Source organism: Micropterus dolomieu, linkage group LG14, assembly GCF_021292245.1.
Source record: "Micropterus dolomieu isolate WLL.071019.BEF.003 ecotype Adirondacks linkage group LG14, ASM2129224v1, whole genome shotgun sequence".
Lineage (NCBI taxonomy): Eukaryota > Metazoa > Chordata > Actinopteri > Centrarchiformes > Centrarchidae > Micropterus > Micropterus dolomieu.
In genome coordinates this window covers 6,786,628-6,811,700 of record NC_060163.1, presented here as the reverse complement: position 1 = coordinate 6,811,700, position 25,073 = coordinate 6,786,628, and the positions used below count along the sequence as shown (strand labels likewise).

The 25,073-nt window shown below is 41.1% G+C and overlaps 1 protein-coding gene across 2 annotated transcripts; it reads right to left on the bottom strand.

Annotated features, from left to right (window-relative positions):
- Positions 1-5,172: 5,172 nt before the first annotated feature.
- sstr2a (somatostatin receptor 2a) lies at positions 5,173-12,326 on the bottom strand. Of its 2 annotated transcripts, XM_046069253.1 has the most exons (4): positions 12,268-12,326; positions 8,627-9,317; positions 7,187-7,512; positions 5,173-5,806 (listed from the first exon to the last, which is right to left on the bottom strand). In XM_046069253.1, exons 2-4 carry the CDS (start codon positions 9,012-9,014, stop codon positions 5,375-5,377), a joined length of 1,146 nt encoding a protein of 381 aa, XP_045925209.1. In that variant the 5' UTR covers positions 9,015-9,317; positions 12,268-12,326; the 3' UTR covers positions 5,173-5,374. The 2 variants fall into 2 exon arrangements, with proteins under 2 accessions (XP_045925209.1, XP_045925210.1); XM_046069254.1 differs by lacking the exon at positions 12,268-12,326 and having other exon boundaries at positions 8,631-8,947.
- Between the last annotated feature and the right edge of the window lie 12,747 nt (positions 12,327-25,073).

Below are 25,073 nucleotides of genomic sequence, written 5' to 3'. Positions count from 1 at the left end.
ACCATAGCCAGCATTCCCACAGCAATGACAATATTGACTGAGTGAAAAAATACCAAAATGTGTCTTTATGCAGTTCCTGTTAGAATCTACAGCCACACTAGCGGCTCTGTGAGGGTTAGGTATTGATTTGAGCAACATGCTAACATGCTGACATATTAATGCTAATATACTTAGGTTTAGCAGGTTATGTTTACCATGGTCACCATCTTAGTTTCACCTATTAGCATGCAAACATTTGCTTATCAGCACAAATCACAAAGTACAGCTGAGGCTTATGATGGCATATAAACAAAGGGGATAACCAAAGTTATTCATCAATTCGTCTCAAGCCATCAAGCCATCTCTCTGCATTGCCATTTCTAGAACCATGCTGCTAGCATAGCTGGAAGAAAGGGTTCAATTTGGTTAAAACTTTTTTTATACTATGTAATATAAATATTTGTATCATCACTAATGTTGCTATAATTCTAAAGGAGTTCTCTACTACAGTAAATTAAATAAAATACAGTTAGTGAAATGCTGCTAAAACATTGCAGTTTTGTCCAACCTTGAACCATGTTAGTCATGTACCATGACTAAATAACTCTTCTGTGTTTGGGAGTTCCTTCACAGTCCCTTGTGAAATGCTGGCATTCACTGAATCCCACATTGGGTTCCATCTGTATACAACATGGTGTAATTTGTATGATGTGTTCAGAGATCGAGTTCCTCCAAGTAATGTATCCTTGGAGGAAATACGTAGTAAAGGGCCCTTCAAGATGCAATTCCAGGAACTTTCTAAGTACTGGAAATACTAAGAGACACTCACACTCAAGCTACATCTGACAAACAAATACACAGGTTTGACAACGGGAGCAGAAACTGGCCTGCATTTTAATTGCAGAGACGAGGACATTGGCGTGTCCATTACAATCAATGATCACATTATATTCTATGCAACAATAAAGAGTCACAAATAAACATCTGTTTCTGACATATCACACACATATAAGCAGGGGGAAACAGTACTAAAAGTGATATACAGCAGGTCTCTGTTATGTTTTGGTTACCAACATGTCTGTACAGTGCAAAAGCTTTAGCTGTTTGGCTCTTGGGAGAAACAGGTTACAATGTTGTTTTTGCTGTACATTGACGTCATCACATGGTTTTATATTAAGCTCCAAGGCACATAGATACATGTAACTGCACAAAAAAAGTACATATCCATGGTTGCACACTGTCAGAGACAAGCACGTTAAGTTACAACCAGCTCGGCTAAAGTTTGGTTTGGTCAGGATTATAATGTGCAATCTGTAGTGTTAAAAATCCACATCTAATTTTCATTCTTTGACCAAAAGAATGACTTGTATTGGCTGCCGATCATAAATTAAAAAGTTACAAAGCTACAGAGTTGAACCCAAACATCTCTGTACCTAGAGTGTATCTAGCAAAAAAAGGTGGCAGCTGTATAACACTGGTTTTGGCTAGTGAGGGGACAAAGAAGGTCGGATTTGCAACCCTCCCCATGCAAGAACAAGCAGAGGATACCATAAATACATAGAGTTAATATTGAACAGTGCATCCTCAGGAGTGCACGTTCTAGCCCTTCGCAAATCAAAGTATGTTTCAGGAAAAAGAAAGAGCGAGAAGGCAGAGGTTTCCCCATTGCTCTGCTTCCGCCTCTCATCTGTACACTATACAGTGGCAGGAACCAGCCAGATATCTGGACAAATGCCCTTTACAAATTTGTCACTGGACCGTACCCTGCGAACAAAGAGCCAAGTCTTATGTCAACCCAAATAAGCACAACTTTTTCAGAATATGACCTAATTTCAGAGCGATATTAAGGTCTTGATTTCACAAAATTACCAAGAAAGCTGCTGCTACAGGCAACGTCTCATTGCCTCAGCTGTCCTCTTAGCGCTACATTTACACTGGTTTTGGCACGACCCATCTTATCAAACATTTCTTAAACATCAGAATGATGTCCATCATTAAGTCCATTAAGTATGTCCAAATAGCCAGCAGCAATGACAGGCATAGTGTGTTTCCTTCAGTATGGTTCAGTTCATTTCAGCGCAGTTCAGTTTGAGTGGGTGCAAAATGTGTGCCAGCTCATATTATTCTTCACCAGCTGTGCACGCGAAAAGAAAGAGCGAGAGAGGAACAGATAGAAGGACTGAGAGAGCAACAATAATTAACTGGATGAAGAGAGAATAGTTCTTGCACTTCAGACTTGAAGGCGCTATATTCGTAATGGTGAGATTAAATAGTTCTGCTGTCAGACGAAGGCGCTAGTATTGTGGAGGCGTGAGTATTCACAAAGACAGAAAATATACAGATATTCAGGAAGATAGTGCATGTTTAGGGATGATTCACAGGTTTTTCTACAGGTTCTACATTTGATAATCAAATTACAATCCAAACATACTTCTGGTTGTGGGTGTCACTCACGTAAAGCCTTTGGTTTGGGCTGTGTTAGATTATTATACACAGAAAAACATGCGCACATACACAGTCTCCGCTGGGTCAGTATGACTCCCTAATGCAGAATTGGTCACCCTTATCACCTTCCAATTACTCAGACTTGGGTGCAAGGAGCCTACGTCTGTGTGACACATTGTGAGCAACAAGGGTACGAGAGTGTGTGTTTTGTCTTTATATGCATCATCTGGGACTGTACCTGCACACATGCCTGTGAACTTGAGTGTGTGATCCTTTTTTGACCTGTGAGAAAAGATAAGAATGACTCTGCTACAATTACTACTACTAGCAGTGACAGCACAGAGAGAAGGCCATGCCAAATTATTGGCTGTGTGGTCCACTACCAACTGTGATACAGGTATCTCTGTGTGCGTGGCCACACATAATTATTTTCCGTAGTAACCTCCCAGGACAAGCCCTGCCTTGCTCCTCAACTCTTTTGATTGCACTGATTGATGGTTTCTGACTTGACTGATATGCTGGGATGAAGTGAATGTGACACTGCAGCATATGGCGGGTGACCTTATTACTCCAGAGGCTTTGCAGTTGTTTGGCAAATATCCCGCCAACTAGATGTGACTCCATCATGGAGGTCCGTTAGAGGAATTATGTGCACAAACAGCCCGAAAGCTAAAATGGAAATAGATGTCACATTGTGGATGTGGGCTCATTCACTCAGCATTAATGGAGTGATAAGGTTTCCAAAGTCAGGTTATTGTGACAAGGTCTTTTGTTGTAGCTCCTTTGGGTCTCGCTCTACTAGGAAGTTGTAGCTTAGTGGAATTAGCCCCGTTAAGTAAGCAGAGTGGTATTGTTTTAGCTAGCAACACAACCAGCAACGTAATTTATAAAAGCTGATAATGATGTCAAACAGTCAGCGTTTACATTAGAGGCTGATGACCTTATATCTTAATTGGAGCTGGATCAGTATGAACATTATGTAAAAATGAGCAGACCAATTCACAGCACTAATAGTCTAAAGCCATGCTGTGGCTGTACTTGAGCTCATTGCTAACATCAGTATGCTAACGCTCACAAGGACAATGCTAACATGCAGACATTTAGCAGTTACAATATTTACTCTGTACACCATCTTAGTTTAGCGTGTTAGCATGCTGATTTCTTAATTAGCACTAAGCTGCAAAGTACAGCTGAGCTTGATGGGAATTAGACATTTGGTCATAAAAAAAATATATATATATGACCTAATGATGGTGCTAGGTGGACAGTTACTATGTTACAGTCAGTCCTATGGGGACCATAAATGGGCATGGTAAAAAAGAAAATGATGTTCTACTGATTGATTGATTGATTGATTGTTCCATTACTCAGCCTGGCATCCTGACCTTCATGTCTCTTATAAGAAGCCTCTAAATATATAGAGTACTGGTATAAACTGGAGTTAACTATAGCTGCCCGCTTATTCCTTTTACTATTCATTGGGTGTATGAAATGCTACTGAGAACTCAAGGTCACATTAATCAAATGCTTTTTGTGTTATTTGCCATACAGTGAAATGAGCGTATGCCTCAGTGAGAACCTCTCAAGCGTGGCCTTCATGTGTTGTGTTCTCAGTAGATACACTAATACAGACACAAGCTTTAGTTCATTCTATCTCCATATTCCTCTCTTCCTCCCTCTCTGAATGTGACACATTTTCCTGCCTTCTGTGAAATTTTTGCAAGCACACGCTGGCTGAACCAAATGTGAAACTGAGGGTGGCGACCACATTTCAAAATGAACTCAGGAGGAAATCTTACTATCAAAATACAGCACTTTACAAGAACAAATGGGCTCTTTACAATGGCACCGCTGGCACGGAGAGCAACTATCGTAAAGACCAATGTACAGTGAAATATTGAGTACGAATGATGGGTTTCCCAAAAGTAATTTCAGAGCTGTCCTTGATGCATCTCAACCGTGCAGAATTTTACAGCAGGGATTGCCTTTGAAATTCATTTTAGGACACTTGCATCATCAATATGCAGAATTTTTCCCCAGAGGTTGACAGAAAACTATTTTGTATGTACAAACTGAAGCTTTTTTAATGGTAGCAAGGTCAGAGCAGCTGCTGAGATGTTTTCCTACCCTTCCACTTGATCAATAAACCCATCCAGGATGTTAAATTCAGGAGTTTACAAATCAATGCAGCTTCTCCAGTTGAGATGACAGCTAGAGAGGGAAAAGAGCATCCTTCATTTGTTGGAGGGCTTTGCCATTTTGTTTCCCGGACTGGTCTTAGATGAATAAGACATATCCATGAAACTGTTCAGGGTTGTGGTTTCTGATTTTTGTCTTTCAAAGTCTAGAATACCTTTTTGAATAACACTTCTGTTTTCCACTGACATGTTTTGCCGACTTTTTCACCAGTATTTCCACATTCAGAGAATTCAGTGCCGAGCCTTCATAGCTCTCAAAAAACTCAAGCAGGGCATGGATGGTACTCAAACCCCCAAATATTTCTGCCATGGGTGAACAGTCCACTCTCTGATCTTGGCTCTTGGTTCAATTTTGCTTCACTTCTGACAAATCAACAGAAATCTCAAGATGGCAAACATGAACAGCACTCTTATTTGTGTTTGATTTCAACATCACTAGTCTCTACAGTTTTGAAAATCAATAGTCAAGATACATTTTTGCTCCTCCTCAGGGCGAACTCAAGTTGCTTCATTAACCCACATATTTTGAGTTTTGAGCCGGAGTCAGTGTACTTTCCCTGACCTGAATTTATTTTTTACTTAGACTTTACTCATATGTCATTCTCCATGAGCAATAGCAGTACATCATCCTCCTGCCCCGCATCTTTGAACAGGGGTCACTAGCAGTGCAGTGGTGGCCCATTAGTCTGGAAGCCCCAAGCACCACTGATCTCTCTCTAGCCTCCCTGGATGCGACTGCCGCTCCTTTACCCTCAGATGCTGGTCTGAAGCTCGCCATTGAGCAGTGCAGCATTGTGAGTCTCCAAGTTGGCACTGATGATTGCGGCATCGTTAGCCATCCTGCTCCTGTCTGCCCTGCTGTCACTGCGATCAATCTCGTCCAGGCCCGCTACCTTTTTCAGGCACAGAACGTTCTGAAAGCTCTTCTTGAAGTTGTCTGACAGGAAAGCGTACAGGATGGGGTTGGCGCAGCTGTTGGCGTAGCCGAGCACCACTACAAAGTCGAAGGTGCTCTTCACAGCAGAGGTGGGCTTGATGGAGCCGGTGACGGAGGTGACGTTGAAAATGTAGAAAGGCAGCCAACAGAGGACGAACACCGCCACCACGATGGACACCATCCGTGTCACCTTACGCTCGGAGCGCTTGCGCTTGGTGGAACACACTCGTATGCCAGACGACTTAACCTGGGAAAGGAACGGATTGTCAGTGGCTTCAAATCTCTCAAATGTAAAAGCACAACGTTCAAACTGTGAGACATACAGTAGAAACAACTTTAAGTAACAGTTCGACATTCTGGGATACACGCTTTTGTGGATGACCTAGAAGCTCCTATGCTGGCTCTTTCCAAATTAAAAAAAAATCCCTTGCCAAACTAAAGTGCAAGATTATGTGCTGGACTACTTCGTGGCCAGGCTCAGTGAGAGACAAACAAGATATAATGTGTTAATTAGTGAGGTTTACTGCAGAGATGCTGATCTTGATGCTAATCTGAGCTAACTAGCCAATGGCTGTAGCTTCAAATTTAAGGACAGGTAGAGGAGTGGTACCCTCATTGAACTCTTGGCAAGAAAGCAAATAAGTGAGTTTCCCAAAATGCAGAAGTATCCAGGAAACAGATTCTAAAAATGATCTTTCTTCTTAACATTTCAGAGCTTGAATGTGAGAATTGTAAAAAAAAAAAAACATTGCGTTCTAACTAGCTCATAGCCCCATTCCAGAGCCATCCACCGACAAATAGCTATCAGAGAGACCCCAAACATTTCAGTCACTCAGGCATACATAACATTCACAAAGGGAATAATGTTGGAAATGCAAAGTCACTAGATGGTAGTTTAGTGGCTAATAAGGAGGCTAAAGCATTGGCAGCGGTTGTAATGTAGGAAAAACATGACATAGTTCCATTAAAGTCAATATAATCCATGTCACATGAGGGTACGGATGACCTGCCATTTGTGGCCATAAGCTTAACTGCTTCAATACTACTGATTAAAACAGTAGTATTATTCATATTGCTTCTGGAAACCACACTCAGTCACATTAAATCATGTTTTTTGTTCCATTAAACCCACCTGATACAGACTTTATCCAACTTATAAGCCTCCAAATATAGATGATTTTTCTGATCATCCTTTATATTTTCAACATTATTCCCATAACAAATGTAAGGAATACCTGTGAAATAATTTTTTCCCTAGATAGCCCTGATTGCTTTCCAGTGCTGCCTAGCTTTTGTTCAAACATGTAATGCTTAAATAATAACCCTTAAAAACCCTGGTTCATCTATGGCATGATGCTGTTTTTCATATGTAACATGTATAAACTCATGCAAAAATAACGTAAAACATAAAAACATGCACTGTCTTTGGCTGTTTTCCACTTATTCACTATTATAAAAAAATGAATGAATGAATCTACAAATAAACGTGACTCAAGTCACAATCTCAAATTGGTTGTTATTCTAGTCCTGCAGCCAGTAATAAACATATCTCAATATTGAACAAGAGGACAATGTAGATGCAAAAGAAGAAAATTATATTAAAATTTAATGTCAGCCAGGCTTTTACCTTGACTATAATGAGCAGGTAGCACAGACATATGACCGTTAGCGGCAGGAAGAACCCAATGAAGAAGGTGTAGAATATGAAGGCTGTGTAATAGACATCCTGGGGCTCCGGCCACACAATCCCACATACTGGCACCTTGTCCAGGCCACTGAAGATCATAGTAGGTAGGATGACTAACAGCGACACAACCCACACTGTCAGGTTAATTAGCTTGGCTACACGGGGCTTCCGCCATTTTGTTGACTTAATTGGGTGGACCACAGCCAAGTATCGATCGATGCTCATCACCATCAGACAGAATATGCTGGTGAACTGATTGAGAGAGTCTGGGACGGAGTAGGGGAGAGAGAGAGTGGAGAAAGAAAGGTGAGGTAAGGATATGTATCAAATTTATCAGTAATTGCTAAGACAGTTAAGAAGGCTAGATGTTCCCCTTGCTTGCAGTGTTTTGCTAAGCTAAGCTAACAGCATCCAAGCTGTAGATTAAAATCTAACAGACAGATATACGAGCGGTATTTATCTTCTGATCTAGCCTTTGGCAACAAAGCAAATAAGACCATTTCACAAAATGTCAAACTATTTCTTTAAGACACACGTGTCCAAGATTTTGAATAAACACACTTCAATTTGCATTTGAAGTCTTAAGATTTATAATGTAAGATTTTATCTACTCTTAGCAGACAATGATTTTAGGATAATTTCCCTCTACAGCAGGAGTCGGCAAATAAGTCTGGCATTGTGCCAAAAATTTTTTAACCAGATACAAGCCGGGCCCAAATAAAGTCAAATTATTTCAAATCCTTGTATACGTGTGAGCACGCTTAGCTCAGTCGGTACTGTGCGGGATTCCCATTAGGAAGTTTGTAAGATCAATTACAACTAACTGAGGTGTTTTTTTTCTCCCTTGTTAAACAAATTGATTATAAGGACACTTTTGCACATGCTCACAATAAAGCATGTGCTACAGTGTGTGCGCATCCAGGCGTTTGATCCGGATTCAAAAACCTATGGACGCTTATTTTAATTTCCCTGAGGAGATTCAGGGGAATCCTATCACACGTTTACTGACGGCTTTTTCAGAGGTGTGTCAAGCAAGCCAGAGTCTCTTGTGAATGTCCTTCAGAACTCTTCAAAGTAAAAGCTCTCAATAAACTCGACATAAAGCATTGCCGCAAAAAACGTTCTCAATCACTTAAGAGGAAGAGATTGTGTGAGTATCATGAGCTATCATGACTGAGATCTATTTCAGCACCAGCCGCTATCAGTTTATTTTTTTTCTGCTATGAAAGCAATCTAGCCGCGGCCCAGATATTATTGCTGGCGGGCCGGGTCTGGCCCGCGGGCCGCCTATTGCCGACCGATGCTCTAGAGGAACCCAAAAGTGGGGTTTTTTTGTTTGTTTTCTGTAGTGCACCATTAGCACTTCTGCTCTACACCTACCTACAGTCATGATCACCCTGCAAAGCACTTCTCCAAAGGGCCAGTGCACCAGTGTCAGCTGCAGTGCGATGAACGGCAGGCTCATCATACACAGAACGTCTGCCACCGCCAGGTTCAGGATGTAGATGTTGGTCACCGTCTTCATTTTGGCGTAGCGCAGGATGACGTATATGACCAAGGTGTTGCCGCACAGTCCCACGGCACATACCACGAAGTAGATGAAGGTGATGACCACAGAGCTGGTCTTGTCCTGATGACGCTCCTTGGTCTCTGATGTGTTCAGATCCAGGTCAGACTCATTCCCCTGGAAGTAGCTATCGTAGAGGAGGGGCTCAGGCATGGAGATGTTGGGGGGAGTTGGGAGAAAGGGCCACTGATCCAAGGCCATGATGGTGAGAGGGGTATCAAAGGGCTCCAAATGTCTAAAGATAGCGAGGGGTAAGGGTTAAAGTGAAGGTAGATGTAAATGAGTTTAAGGTTAGGATTTTACATGCTTAAAAGCATTGATTTTACAGCACAAGGCTAGAAATAAGGGGAAAGGGAGGTGGTAACTTCTAAGACAAGCAAGTGGTATTGGGAATTTGTGACTTTAAGGTGTCAGGGTTTGGGGCTCTGGGAATTGTGATGACTCTGGATTTTCATTAAGGGGGAACCACAAAAATCACATCTCAGCTATAAAAAACACATAGATCTATGGAGAGAGAGAGAGACAAAAGATTGAAAGAACAGTAAGTATGGCTGAGAAACAGAGAATATTTCCTTTGACAAATAATAATAGTCCCGTGGCAACAGTTGCAAGGTTACTTTACATAACTGCTTTCACACATGTAAATCATCAGATCATGTAAAGGAAATATCGTTAATGCTTTAGATGACAGCCCGCCAACGTACAGCGTAATTACTCCGGAGTTACTGTGTAATCTTTTGTACTCATGCTGTACCAGTACTGTACGTACCAATACATATATATAGGTACTGGGGAACAAGATGTAAAGTTATGGAATAACGTGTTAAAAATTAAGAATCTTACAAAAATACCATATTTCCATATAATACCATACTTATTCTATTATTACAGGGTGTGTATGACCCACTGAGCAATAATCTGGATGTTTGGGAGGAACTTTATTCTGGATTATTTACCTACTGGGTACCTGTTCTATTACTATTACAGGGTACAGTATGACCAATAAAATTAGCACAAATCTGTATGTTTCAGGGAAGACGAAGTGATGACTTCTGCATCACTTCATTGATCTGATGCGATTTTATTTCTAAATGACCTTATTACATACAAGTTGGCTGGTGATGTGAACGACAGCTGAGACAGTCTTCGGAGGCCGACGGTATCCATGACAATACACTGTCCGACAGATGTCCCTCGTAGTTATTATAATAACTACAAAACATAAAGGAGCAATGCTGTTTACAGTGTACAAAAGATTACACCGTAACTCTGGAGTAATTACGCTGCACGTTGCAGGCAGAAATCTAAAGCATTAACGATATTTCCTTTACATGATCAGTTCTTCCTATCCTTGATTATCCTCCACACTGCTGATTCCCCTCACAGCAAGCATTTGGCAGACAGAGACATGGAGGAGATGGCCAAATCCAGACACAAGAATAACTTTTGGTCATTGTGTCCTTTATTTGAGAAATACAGCGGGCAAAGAGTCACCGGGACACCTTGCATTACTCAAACCAAAGGGACACAATTTGTATGTCATGATATTGAATTGCACTATTTTACACTCTTCTTTTTTCCCCACAAAAATGTGCAGGCATGGGTAACTGCAAAACTCATCACGACTTCTGCTTCAGAGCCATATTTGTATCTGTATTTGTATTCAGATACAACATTTCAACTCTCATTTGGTCTTGTGCTCTTTTCTCACTTTCTAACCCAGTCCAGACCATAAATCCCTCCCCAAATGCAACACTGAGCCCAGTGGTTCAGGTCACTTGTGTGCATATGTGTGAGTGCGTGCGGTACCTCCCACATTTATGCATACATGCAAAAAGGTACGCCTGAGTGAGAACCACGAGGGCGCTGTGCTGCCGAAGACAAATGTTTATTCAATTGATCTTGGGGACAAACAGTTCTGACACTGTGGCAGCATCACTTACTCTCTGCAGTGACAGCAGCTGGCTCAATGGGGAGGGGGGACATAGGTCCAGTTCTTGCTTTCATAATTTACCTGAATTACATTTGATTGGAAAAGTGGGCCCACTGTGGACAGTCCACTTTGTGCTAATGAAGGGTATTGTATTGTGATAAAAGGTAGGGTTCAACTACTTGTCATCACTGAAGATGGGGGAACAACATGTTCTGTCTATGTGTGCGCAAAGGTTAGATCACTCAGGATCATTGTCATTTTTATTCATCTATAATCTGTTAAATTCATTTCGTGCAATCTGTTAAATTCGTAAAATCATCTGTTGAATTCATTCTTTATTTTAGAAAATGATAAAAACTAACCCCATCAGTTTTAATGACTGAATCATTATTGGAACTGGTTTGTTAACCAATCTCTGCACTGTACTTTTTGCTCATTTTCCGCACTGGAAAAACGTATTGGTCTAAGATTCAGTACAGAATTTTAGGGGACAAAATGATCTACAAGCTGTTTAAGACGTTTTCTCACCCTTGTGAGAGCAATTACATGTTAGACATACTGCTTTCTCATAATTTTAAGGGTTTTTATGTCACATTTTAAAGTTACAATCCTTTAGATTATATGGCGACACATGTGGTTGTTAACAGTGATAACAGTGTTAATGCTGGGAAAAACATTTACCATAAATATTATAAAAATGTCTTATGTGAATGAAAATCTTAATTCTCACTTTAAGTGCAAAATTCTAAATCCACCAAAACAATTTCTTATCAGTCTTTACAAACAGATAGTAGGGGGGCTTGATTATAGACATAAGTGCTTGTGTGTGTGTGTGTGTGTTTTGACCTATTAGAAAGTGAAATAGGCTACAACTTGAACATACATTGCTGGCTGGGTGTCAGGAGATGGATTTCAGCTCAGCACTGACCGTGTGAATAGATGTGAGGGAAGCAGCTTGGCTTGATGCAGCCTCACGCTAACCTGCAGGCTGGGTGTGATAAATGTCCAGCTCAACAGGAGACTTTTTACACTGACAGTAAAATGGCAAACCGGCCAGTAGTGAGCAGGTTGGTTTGTCTTTCTTATCAAGGGACAGCGAAGTCGCATAATTAGGGCACGCGTTTTATTTATTTATTTATTTATTTGCTGTGCCGAAAGGGAGGAGCAATCAGCTATCCTCTTCTTATCCCAAAAGTCAGTCACAGATATCAGATTGCGAGTAAAGTAGGTGCTGTGGGTCCGACTTTGAAACTATTTCATTTGGGTGCCAAAAACTAAATAACCGCTGCGCCACGACTTGGCTCGCGTGTGTAGCCTACTTCATAATAGGTTTGACAAAAATGTTTCTTTTAACCTACAAAACAGAGCTGTCTATGTAAGGACTGAAAGACAGCGCGCGCAAAAGCAAGTCCACACAGAAATGCCTTTGGATGAAGACAAATTGATTGAGCGTCATTAAAAATCAGCACTAAATTCCCTCTCTCCCACACTGCATTTTTTTTTCTTCAAAACATCACTTACTTTTAAAGAGAGAAAACTTCGTCCTCATATCAAGTCCATCACGGTAAATCCTTCAGGAGAGAATATGGAGTCCAGCCGCTCCGGCCCGGCGTTGACCTGCTGGAAAGCTGCATCTCGCCAGCTTCTCCATCCACCTGCTCCCCTAGTGTTACGCACGGCGCTGGCGTTCAACCGCACACTCCCCACCTTCACCAGAGCTGGTGGCTATTCTGCGTCTGTCAGGTCATTTCACCTCTGAGAAATATTCCACGTTTGTTAACCGAAACTTTGGCAGACCGCGTCTAAAAAAAACAACGTAGTGCGCTCACAGTGCGCTGCGTCCAACCAGACAAGCTTGGCACCGAATCCCCTGGGACAAGAGCGGCAGGACGCACGACTGCACCGCAGAGAGAGACCAAAGGAAGGGAGGGAGGGTGGGAGAGGGGGAAGAACTAAGCGCGTCACCCTGCATGCGTCGGTGTCCGACGAACTGCTGATTTTGAGTCATGCATATGAGTTGTCTCCTTTTCTGGTGCTTTGTGTCATTTAAAGAGTATACCGTTATACAGCATTCATTTTGATGCAGATCGTGTTGTCACAGGATCCACGAGATTACCACCAATGTATCAAGATCAACCCAATCACAAATGAAATAGCACATACCTGAAATTTAATAGCTGGTCTGTATCAAGTCATTGGATGCATCAAAAACATTTCTTTTTGTTGATTCTTGCAGAGCACATGCAGAAAAAGGAATCATCAGCCCCAAGCTGTAGCACAGAATGATTTGATTAGATTGTCTCTTTCCAAGTCCATCAGCTACCAGTGCAATTACTTCAAGTGCCATCCAGGCCTGCCACATGCAGATCTGCACATTCTTGTCAGCCGACAGTGATGACACTCGGATGTGAAGGAATGAAGCCAAACAGTCCCTCTTCTGTCTTTAGAAAGGAGGAGTTTTCAAGCAAGTGCAGATGGCAGATCTTCCACGACCTCTCTCAGTGGACAGCTCCATGAGAAAATGTCCTGTTACTTCTCTCAACATAGCAACACAAAAGTGTTGCTATTATTACAACCAGCTGCTGTCTTATCAAAGATTAATGTTTTTTTATTTATGTCCAAAACGATAGGATTGATTGAAGCTGCTCAGAGGGGGAAGGGTTTGTGAAGGTGTTCATGTCTTCAGTTATTCTGTGCAGAAATCCCCATCCATGTAAATCAGTGTGTAATCAGGAGGGTAACTGTTTCAAGTGTGTGTTTGCTGTGCAGTGGTTTGAGGTCATCAAGCTCTGGTGAGTTCACTATCATGTGTGTGTCACTGAGGGTCACATCCAACCTGCAAGCTTTTAAAGCAAGGCCAGAGTGGTTAAATATGTAATGTTAGCATTGTAGCTTTGTAACAATATTAAAGAAAACCTATTATACTGCATTTCCAGTCCTATAATGTAGTTCTGTGACTCCTGTATGGCAGCTTTGCATGATTCAAAGTTAAAAATAAAAAAAATTCTGTCTTATACCGGCTCTTCATGTAGGCCTTCATTTCAGCCTCTGTGTGAAACAAGCTGTAGATGCTCCTGTCTCTTTAAGCCCCCCCCCCCTTTAAAGCCCACTGTCTTCTGATTGACCTGAAGCATGTTACCAGGCTGTTGTTGTCACTGAGAGGTAAACAGACTAAGCCTTGCTGTGCCGTTGCTGTGCGGAGCAAATGACCATATATGGAATACTGGCTCGTCTAGCTCTGTGTGTAGAACAGAGCCAATGGCAGAAAAAGTAGTTCAAAACAGAGCGTTCAGAACAGGAGGAAATCTGAGGTTTCTTTTAAATACTTTAATCTCATTATTTAAAGCTTTGGCCATGTTTAACATGAACATCCAACGTTGTAATATTGTAGATAAGTTATAAAATACGGAAGGTCTCCTTTAAAGGACTACTTTGACATTTTGGGATACATGCTTAGTTGATCTCTTGTCGAGAGTTAGATGACAAGATTGATGTCACTCTCATATAGTCTAGCCTAGCATAGCAACTGGAAACATAGCTGGGCTCTTTGCAAAGGAAACAAAATCCACCAAATGTTTGCCTTGCGTCTTTCATGTGAATTGGACAGCTGGGCTGTTTATTTGCCCCAAACAACCAATGTACAGACTGTGCAGACTTGTTGTCTGTATGTGTTGTGTTCAGCTGAGCCTCTGAACATTTACAAAGCAGATTTATAAAGCCTTGGCGCACGACTGCAATTTTTTCACTCAAGCTGAAACATTTTCAACCCAGCATCTCAAAGAGTCTTCACATCAATTTGAACCACCCTGACAAATTTGCATACTTCTTTCCATTGACATTCGTCTTGTGTTCTGTAGGTGGAATTTTCCTACCTTTAAGCAAGCTAGCTGTTTCTTTATGCTAAACTAATCACCTTCCGGGGTAAACATTTTCTTTATGAGTTTATGGTCCCAAACGCTAGTTTCAAGTTCAATACAGCAGGATGTTCATTTAGTAAATGATGGTCCCACTTAGAGGAAAATCAACTATAAAGCAGGTTATGCTTTAGGGCATGGCTACCTTGTGATTGACAAGTCGCTTCCCTGACTATCTGTCAGTCAGCATAGAGGCGTAGCAATGTGTATCCCTCTCCAGCTTTCCAGCTCCAGCTTGTCGTCCTAATATGGTCACTTCTGGCTTCAAAAAAACAAGATGGCAACGGCCAAAATGCCAAGCTCGAGGCTTGAAAACTTGAAAACTACATCCACTTCTTTTATACAGATATGGTTTTGAGAAACAGCAGCACTGAGCAATGCAGGCATTTGCATAATTGATCTCACTTTAAAATTGAACTGCTCAATATCACTGCCCAGAGAGAATCCTGCTGAAAAAGCAAAAGAACAAAGCGGATGAAAATATTCAAAGCTGGAACTGGGAACCCCGCTATTTATTGGCTCGTGATTTCATCTGGATACATTGATTTAACATACAGTACATTAGGCTATAGGTGATACACAGTGTAATGAATCTCAGACTTTCTCTTTACTTTCCACTCAACACAAACACACACATAGCCTTGAATGTCACCAGTCAACAACTCTCCACTTGTCCTTAAACTCTGACACATGTCTAAGTCAATATGAAGCCTAGTTTGAAGGGTTAAGGTCCATTTAAGATAAGATTTAAGGATCTAAAATTGAGATCAGTCAGTTTACCACATTCTTTCTTTTCCCACTCCTTATACCATCGTAGAGTTTAGAATCTAGCTGCCTACTCACAACATACATTGACTAGAAGCTTTATTTCTTATTTAGGTGCTTAGGTGCATGAGTGTGTACTTTGGTCTGTAAAGTCTGTCAAATCATTTTAAACAGATCCAGGACCAACACTGACGGAGGACTGCAGCTGCTGATGTTGTGCTGATGACGTATTGTTTTCACTGTGTACACAATGTGTTACTGGAAAGAGTGAAGCAACTAGAGAAAAGTGTCAAGCCAAATACGCCTCTTATTCGTTCTGCAGCCCAACGCCTCCTGCCTTTTATCCTGTCATGAGCTATTCTTTTGCCTTCTTCTCAACTGGCTTCACATACATTTCATGGCCCCTGGCATACTAAGTACACAAACACCTCTCCAAACTGTGACTGATTCGATGCTGCTTCAAAACGCAGGACCTTGACGCTGTGCTGGTCATGAAACTCTTCCATGGAGAAAGTAAGTATTTACTGTTACATGATTTATCTGCTGTTTCATCACCTTGACTCCTGGTGACAGCGCAGTGCTGCGGCACATAGTATCACACACATCATGTGATGTCCCTGGTGCCAAGAGCAAGTGCAAAGGTGCTGCGTATCACCTAGATCAAACTGCCAGGACAAAAAACCCCACATAATGACCAGTTCTGAAGGTCATAGAGCTTTGAACATTTTTCTACTTGAGTTCCTTGGGGCGACTGTGGCTCAGGTTGCCCAGGTTCAATCCCCGCATGTCGAAGTGTCCTTGGGCAAGATACTGAACCCCAAATTGCCCCTGGTGGCTGTTCCGCCAGTGTATAAATGTGTGTGAATGTTAGTTTCTGTTTGAGCACTTGTGTGAATGGTGAATGCAGATGTAGTGTAAAAGCGCTTTGAGTGGTCGAAAAGACTGCCGCTATACAAATACGGAGCATTTACATTTACCGCTCGCTCTGACAGCCACAAAACCACAAAAGAAGACAATAGCACTTGACAAGAGAAGTTTTCTGCTGCTTGGCTTGGAGAAAACAATAGGCTTTTTTTCACTCACATGATTTACTTTTAGTGCACTAGGTCAAAACAGACACATGTATGTTCCAGTTATACCTGACAACCCCACTAGCCTCTCCACATTAAGAGAGTTACGGCATATAAGAAGTTGGATGTCTGACAATTCTTGTTCAACTAAAAAGACAAAACCAAAATGTTATTATTGACCTCAATCATCTGCACCTACAATTCCAGTCCTTACTTCTCACCTTTCAAACATGTTGAGTGTTCAGTCAGAAACCTAGGTGTGTTGTTTGATTACATACTCTATTTTGATATTCATATCAGCGCTGTCATCCAATCTTGCCTCTACCATCTCAGGGATATTGCTAAGATCTGTTCAATTTTGTGTTTGAAAGATATAGAATCCAATTATACTTGCTCTCATTTCCTCACAATTGGGCTACCGTAATGGTCTTTTAACTGGCATGGATCAGAAACAATTCATATACTCTAAAAGGGAATTGTATGCTGTACAAATACAATTCCCTTCCAAGGTCACTCGAATTGCCAAAAATTAGCCTAAAATGACAGGAAATTAATGAAAACTAGACTAAATTTTCTAGTTGTCCTTATTGCTTTATGGTGTTGGGCTTCTCAATTGTTTTACATAAGTGATATATGAAGTGTATTATTATATTATTAATTCTGAAAAATGCCGCTCATGCAGCTCACATAGTTTGCAAGTGATTGTATGCACAAAGAAGAGCCTGTAGACACAATTTGTATGTAAACCTGTACTATGTGCTTCTTGATGTTTATTAGGGTCACCCCTGTATTTATTTTGTGTGTTTGTGTGCCCTTATGACCCTCCTGCTCTGTGTCTCTCACCTGATGCAGAAGTGCAAGTGTTGGAGTAGAGAGGGGAATTTAAAGGTGAACGTCATGACCGTGTCACGCTGTCTGCACTATTAAACATTCGCAGTCTGGAGCACAGATTCAAGTCCTACTTTAATGGAAAATGTGAAGGTTGAAAACAGTGTTGCAGCAAAGCTGAGAGACACTAGACATTCAGACACAACAAATACTGACAGAAAGATACTTGAATGTCAGTTTGTGTGTGTGTGTGTGTGTGTGTAGTTGGACATATTAGAGACTTTGTGTTGTTGTTCAGACAATATGTCTCCTCTCCTCTGAGTCTGAAAATGTGGGTTTTCAGCCTGTGGTGGGTGATGGACAGTGATTTTGTTTTTAGTGGGTGGGGGGTTCATTCCACCCAGAAGCGAGAGATGCCTTGATCTGGATCAGCAACCGCATGTACCTGAGAGTGACAGGGCAGCCAAACACCTAGAGGCAGAGGAGCAACGGTCACACCAGAGTGTAGGGTTTGACCATGGCTTGGAGGCAGGAGCAGTTACGTGTTATAATAATACTAAAAAAGGACACATCTGCAGTAAAAACCAAAAAAGTAAAGCAAATGTACAAAAAAGGGTCACAGCAAAATTCATCTGCAAGTCATCGTGGAATAGGTGGACTATTGTCAGTGTGTTGGGTGAGTTGGTAGTTTTCCCCCATTAAAGAGTGTTTTGCGGGTTGTCCAAATTGAGGGTCTAAGGATAGAGGGTGTCATATGCTGTACAGATTGTAAACCACCTGCAGGCAAATTTATGATTTATGATACTGGGCTATATAAATAAATATATGAATAAAATTGACAAGCCGGGAACATGCTAGTGCTACTAAGTTAGAATAACTCTCTCAGCCCCCCTGGCGTTTTGTTCATAGGATCCTTTCATCCAATAAAGAGTTGGTAAAGAGCTAGCAAACTGTCAGTAAGCAAGCTTGCGTGCCAATTGGACAAGAAGTACATACGTTGTATGCACTGTTTGCAAACCCTTCCTCTTTTATGGAGCACTTTATACTCACAGAGAGAAGGATGAAACAAAAATTGATGGAGTTCTACACAGCTCATATGTTACGATATCTTCCTCCATTTTGGTCTCATAGGTTAAGATGGCCTGCTAATGGCCAACGGCGCATCAAGAGGAAACCCCCCCTTCTGGTAGTAAAGTAATATTATAATATTAATAACAATAATAATAAATAAATGAACAATGTTGCGTCAGCACTCCATAAACAAGTTTTGAACTTATATAAGAAATCTCATCTCACCCAGACAACATGTGATGATATCATGACCACTGAAAGATGTTTCAAGCGCAAACACCTCCGAGGCTCTGCAGAAACATTTCTCAGAATGTGAATCATCCCAAAATGACAAGTGTATAACATGCTTCTGTGTTATTGCTGCGGTCGGACTGTGAGCTGAATGTGTCAGCAGGCACATGTTTTGAGGGCCTGCATGGTCACACGCTTGGTGCATATTTACCAAGATGAATAAGAAGCATAATGCCAATGCTCTGATGGAGCACCTTTATGATCCAAAGCTGGAATCCATTGAAGGCTGTCAGGAAGCACGACCATGATCTGGTTTACTGACGATGATTAGAAGACTGACAAAAGGGTTGCTGAAGCTTTTAAAGCCTTTTCAGCTTGTAAAACATCAAATTCTGCCTTAGGGTGTTATTGTAATCGCCGTATACTTTAATTTTTAATTTCAGTTCATTCTCAGCAGAGCAGTACAGTGGCCAGACAAACAATTTTCTCATTCTGACGGTAGGAATTTTTCATTAATATGAACTGAAGTGTTATTATGCAGCGGTATTCTACTTCTTTTAGCTTGTGACCTCTTTAACGTTCAAACTCAAATAAACAGTCTTCACAAAAAAATATATTTCTGCCTTAATGGACTCATTTTGTGGTTTTGATATGACTGAGAAACAGCACACAGCTCCCAAGCATGTACCATTTGATTTAAAATGGCATTACATTGATTGGCTAATTAAAATTGGATTATTTTGTGTTTGATGAAATAATTAAAGAAGATTTATGCAGAAGACGATAAGAATATTGATTTGAAAGTGATAAATTGGTTGCAATGCTATATAGTGGCCTACAGAAATGTATTTTTCATTTTCTGATTTCCATTAGTATGTCGTATGCAGGCCTTACCAAAGATAAATAAGATATGTCCTAACATTCCACACAGAGATGCCATCCCTCTCACATGGAGGTTCTTTGCTCCGACCATTGTGATTTCAACTCTCAAATGGGTCTCAAACCTCTCCACTGACTGCTGTAATTTTCCTGTTCTTCACGTTCGATTATGCACAGCCACAATGCAATCAAAAGATTGAGCAACATTAAGAATTCTGGCTGCCCCTATTATAGTTAATTTGGTACTTACGTAATGTAATTATGTGTAATTCAGACTTTCAGTAATGTGCATATGCCTACAATACAAGGTCTGCTCTCCTTCAAAACCAAATACTGAGACAAAGAGAAAAGAAGGACAAAGAAGCACATCGTATCCATTCTTGCATTGATAAGATATTCAAATGTCACTCTGATGTTGGCAAAATATGGGCTATGTGGGCCCAAACACAATACTTCATCAAATTCATTATTTAGAAGCATTCTGCTCCACAAAAATATTTCTCATAAAATTAGAAATAAAATTTGCCCGACAGTCGAGAGCTTTCAGTCTCATCTTCCAGTCTTTGTCAGCTGACGGAATTTGTTTTGTCATGGAGAGCTCAGTCATCATTGTCATAGGCAAATAATAGATTGACAATTGTCACTGTCACTAGTTCACAGCTCTAAATACATGTTGTGATCTATCACCTTTTCAAAATCACTCCACTCACTCACTTTCTCAGCCAGTTCATGTCATGAATCCGATTATTTAAAATAAAAAAAAAAAGGTCTTGTGACTTCCAATGATTTGTAACTTCACTTGAAATGTTGCCTTTTATTTTGTTAACATTTTGAAGGACATGTGACATGTTGAGGACTTCGCCTTGACTTAGTGGTCATGACTCAGATTTTAGGCCTGTGCTATGAAGCAAGGTAACTGGCTATACTGGCAAGTAACTTTATGACTTCCTGATTTACCCATACTATGAAATGTGGATAAGGTTTACCCAAGGTGTGGTGTCACGACAATTTACTCTGTATCTCTAAACTGCTCCACTTCCACTGCTTTATCTATCTAACTCAAAGTTACCCTATTTACATGAATAGGCGTAGGCTACAAACCACATCTGTATTGTGTGTGTTAATGATGAGAACTATAAATACACACCACTTGATAGAATATTTTTAGATTTCATCCTGACTTGTTGCCATGTGCTCTTTCCACTGGGGTTACAGCATTACATTCATGCAGCCTCTATGATTAAGGAAGTAGATCATAATTCATTAACAGGTCAATTTCTGAGATGTAGCCCATGTGTATAATTTATTTATCCTAAATTTTGTCGCATAATTAGACTGACTATTTTACGTGTCCAAAAAGTTCAGAGGGAAGGGGGTGGCTAATTTACAGGAACAAAACTCGGAAATTCTCTCACAAATTTACGAGAAATAAGCCCAATTCACTCTCATTCATTCGTCTAAAATCACGAGTAAGTATAATATGATTTTCCACTGCAGGCATTTTGCGTCTGTAGTGTGATATTGACGATGTGGTTTCCTTGACAAAATTTCACTTCAAATCTATACATGCGCCAACAAGAGGCCCTAGCTGACAGTCTAGATCTGCGCCCTGCTGAAAGCTCGAGACACCGCCTTTATATCAGGGGACAAAGTGTCACTCAGATCAGCTAAGGCTGTGCTTTCCATCACCATCAGGAAGCAAAGAGGGTGTACGCCAGAAAGATTCATGATTACCTTAACGACACCTGGGACACCAAATGCATGTGGCAGGGCATCCCGACCAAAACCGACTAAGACCTCACCACATTCCACCTTCTTGACAAACATCCGATTTGAAGCCCTGAACAACATACCGGCGATAAAGTCACCATTCCCCCCAAGGAACTGGCACTCTGTCTGGACTTACCTGGCTCTATCCAGAATCAGCCCAAGGAAAGCTTCAGGCCTAGACAAGATTCCTGGCCGCGTGCTCAGGGACTGCACCAACCAGCTGGCCAATGTCCTCACAGACATTTTTACACACATACCTAGCTAGTCTGTTGTTGTTGAGACCTTAAAGAGAGTACCGCCCTGTAGCACTTACTTCTGTCGTCATGAAGTGCTTCAAGCGACTGGTCATGGGGCAAATCAAAGCTGCCTTCCCCGCCTCACTGGACCCATTCCAGTAAGCATACCTCCCTAACCGCTCCACAGACAACGCCATTTCTTATACCCTGCCCTCCACCTGTACGCCAAAAGCTGTTCATTGACTTCAGCTCAGCATTCAACAAAATCAATCCCCAGAAACTGGCAGGTAAACTTTCCCTACGGAGCTTCCCTCCCTCTGCAACTGGAATGTGGATTTTCTAACAGAGAGAACACAGGAAGTCTGCATCAGCAGTGGAGCCTCGAGCACCATCACACTCAGCACGGGAGCCCCTCAGGGCTGCATACTCAGCCCCCTGCTGTTCACACTGCTCACCCACGACTGCTGTGTCAGATGAGAATCCAAAAACATCATCAAGTTTACTGATGACAACCAGTAGGGGGCCTCATCAGTGATACTGATTTTTTTATTTTATTTAACCTTTATTTAACCAGATGATCTCATTGAGATTTAAAACCTCTTTTTCAAGAGAGAGCTGTCCAAAATAGCAGCATATTGACAAATACGAACACCAAGAACACGCACAACGACAAAGGACATTTAACAAGACTCTTAAGATCCATAAACAAACAAGATTAGACTACTTAAAAGTACAATTTTTACACACGATAAGTTTAAAGTATTTAGTTATTTTAAAATGAACTGGTAGAACAACTGGTGTGCTGGTGCGGAAACACTAACCTGTCTCTCAACGTTGAGAAGATGAAAGACTTGGTATTGGACTTCAGGAGGCAACTGGCAGACCACTCCCTGCTGCTCACCAGTGGCTGATGACCTCACCTGGTCTCTCAACACTTACTTACTCCTGCCCGTCCTCACCAACAGAAGCACTGTGGAGAGCGTTCTGATCGGCTGTATTACCATATGGCTAGGAAACTGCAGAATTAAAGACCTTGCAGTGTGAAGTGAGGACCACAGAGCTTCTTCCATTGTGAATGACCCCTTTTATCTGTCACACAGCCTGTTTACCCTTCTGCCAACAGGCAGGAAGTTCCACAGAACTCACGCCCCTTTTAATGCAAACACGCACAAACTCCAATTAAGTTGACACCAAATCAACTAGCCAACATCTTATTCATATATTGGTTTTAACTTGGGAGATGTTTTGATTTGGACCTGAGTTATTGAGACTTGTTGGTCTTGGAACTTGTTCAACCTGACGTGTCTCTTGACTTTAAACCTTGCTCAGGAGTTGTTTGTTTGACTTTACTTGATTGTACTTTTGTTTTGCTTGAGACTTGTTGGTTTGGAACTTTGGTTTGACATTTCTGCTGACCAGGCAACCATCTCTTTGTGGCTGCAGCCGACCTTTTTCAGAAGGATCCACATGCTAATACATGTAATGTCTCAGGATGGGTCCAGAAACATGACATGTCTTTTGTTCAGCCCCTAGGTTCCAGAGAGCTTTTAGGTGAGGGAGAACAGAAAATATCAGCAGGAAATGACATCATTGGCACTATCGTGGACCCTGTGAAACATTAATGACAACTTGTTGTATTCAAGTCTCAAAGAAGTTTGACAGCTCTGTGGAATTAGGGTCAAACCCAGTATCTATATAAAGAGGACAAAATGAAAGTCAGTGAGAGAATGACAGCAACAGAGTGACAAAAAGAGATGAAAGAGACACAAGAAGAGGGTGGAAACAATTGTAAAAGTCTGACAATACAAAGCAGGCAAAAAGACCCAAATTATGTTTATCTGTCTCCCACAGCAGATGGATTGTAAGACAGGGCTTGGGCATTCACCTGCAGTCTCATTAGAAAAACATAAAACATTTTATCAAGTCTATGAGGGAAGTGAGAAAAAGCTAGACTGCTGTGATAACATCAGCAGAAAATGGTCCAGTTGATACCCAGATGATGACCGGAATAAAAATATCATCCAACTGTAAGTCAGTCATGCATCTCCTTGTATTAAATGATAGTGAATAACATTGTCAGTTCACCAGAGATCATATTTTATAGCTTAAAAATCATCAGCTACAAGTACAGCGCTGCAAAACTATGCTTAGAGGCCACAATACACAGCTAGTGATTCACTTCCCTTTATCAAAGCTCAGAGCTGAGTCAGGGACTCACGTCCTATCAATACAAGTAACTAAAAAGACATACAAGACGTACTGGCTGGTTCTGAAAGCCCAGCTAAAAGCTTGGGCAGAAAGTGAATTTCAAAATGAAAATACATTTTGGCCACATATTGGTAAGAAATTTTGGTTACACCAAAAGGCAAATGGGACCCAGTATTGGAAATAAAGTACAAACAGAACAAATTGAAAACCCATACTGGAAAGAAACAACAATGGTTCAATGCGCACTAGACTTCTGTCTGAGTCCACCAGGCATTACTGACTTCAAAACCTGACAAATCATTGACAAAGTATTGATTCAGTAGAGAGGACCTGGCTGACGCAGACAGAACAGGGAGGTCAGACAGTGTTCTTTTGTAAAATCCTACCTCCGACTGCAGGCTCAAAGAAATACAAGCAAATTACGTTGACAAAAGAACTTCCCCCATCTACAAGAGCAACTTAAGCTACTGTGGTGTTATAGGTTCTGTCAGGACAAGTAACGCTTCAAATAACCAGGGTGTCCTTTGTCACATTGCTATGACTACGCGGGTGTAACGCTAAGATTGGCCCAGGTGGACCGAGATGAGAGGGACAGGTGGGAGATTTTGGTCAACGTTAAATCCAAACATGGCAGTGTCTTGTAATAGCTATAATTTTTTAACAGATTAATCAATACTTGAGATCTTGCCCATGCCCTCACAAAGCACCCAGCAAATATTTTGATCTTGAATAGATGTTGATACAGTGGCCTAAACCAACCATGCCAATTTCAAAGCTACGATTTTTGGCAACATGTAGCTTATGGCGCCCTCTCTCGCTGTATGTTTCTCTCTCAAATTGTCAAAATTCTGTCCGTTTTTAAGCGGGTGTTGAAAATTGACACCTCCCTTTCTGGAAAGAGACAATCAAAGAAGTAAGAAGCAAAAGTATTATTTTAGTATTTTGGTGCATTTTAGTAATCTCTAAAAGTAGGCAGATACTGTGAGTTTATATTGATCTTGTGCCATGTGTTAACAAACACTACACATTTTCATTGGCTTTTCTGCACGGCCACAACCTTCAACTTTTACACTCTACAGACAAATTGACATGTCACAACAAAAGGGAATAATATGGAGCCACAAAAGGCTGGAAGATACTTCTGTTCTACAGCGAAGTTCAGTTTTATATCACAGTTTCAAGACTACAAGATTACTACAGTTCATAAAAAATCTTCTGACTGTTGCCATGTGGGAAATTGGAGCACATAAGTGCCTAAACTGCAACACAGCTATTCATCGTTGATCGTTGATCGTATAGGTGATTAATCAGGCGTCGTGGGTGGCCTTCCCTTAAACTTCATCAAAAGCTAGGTA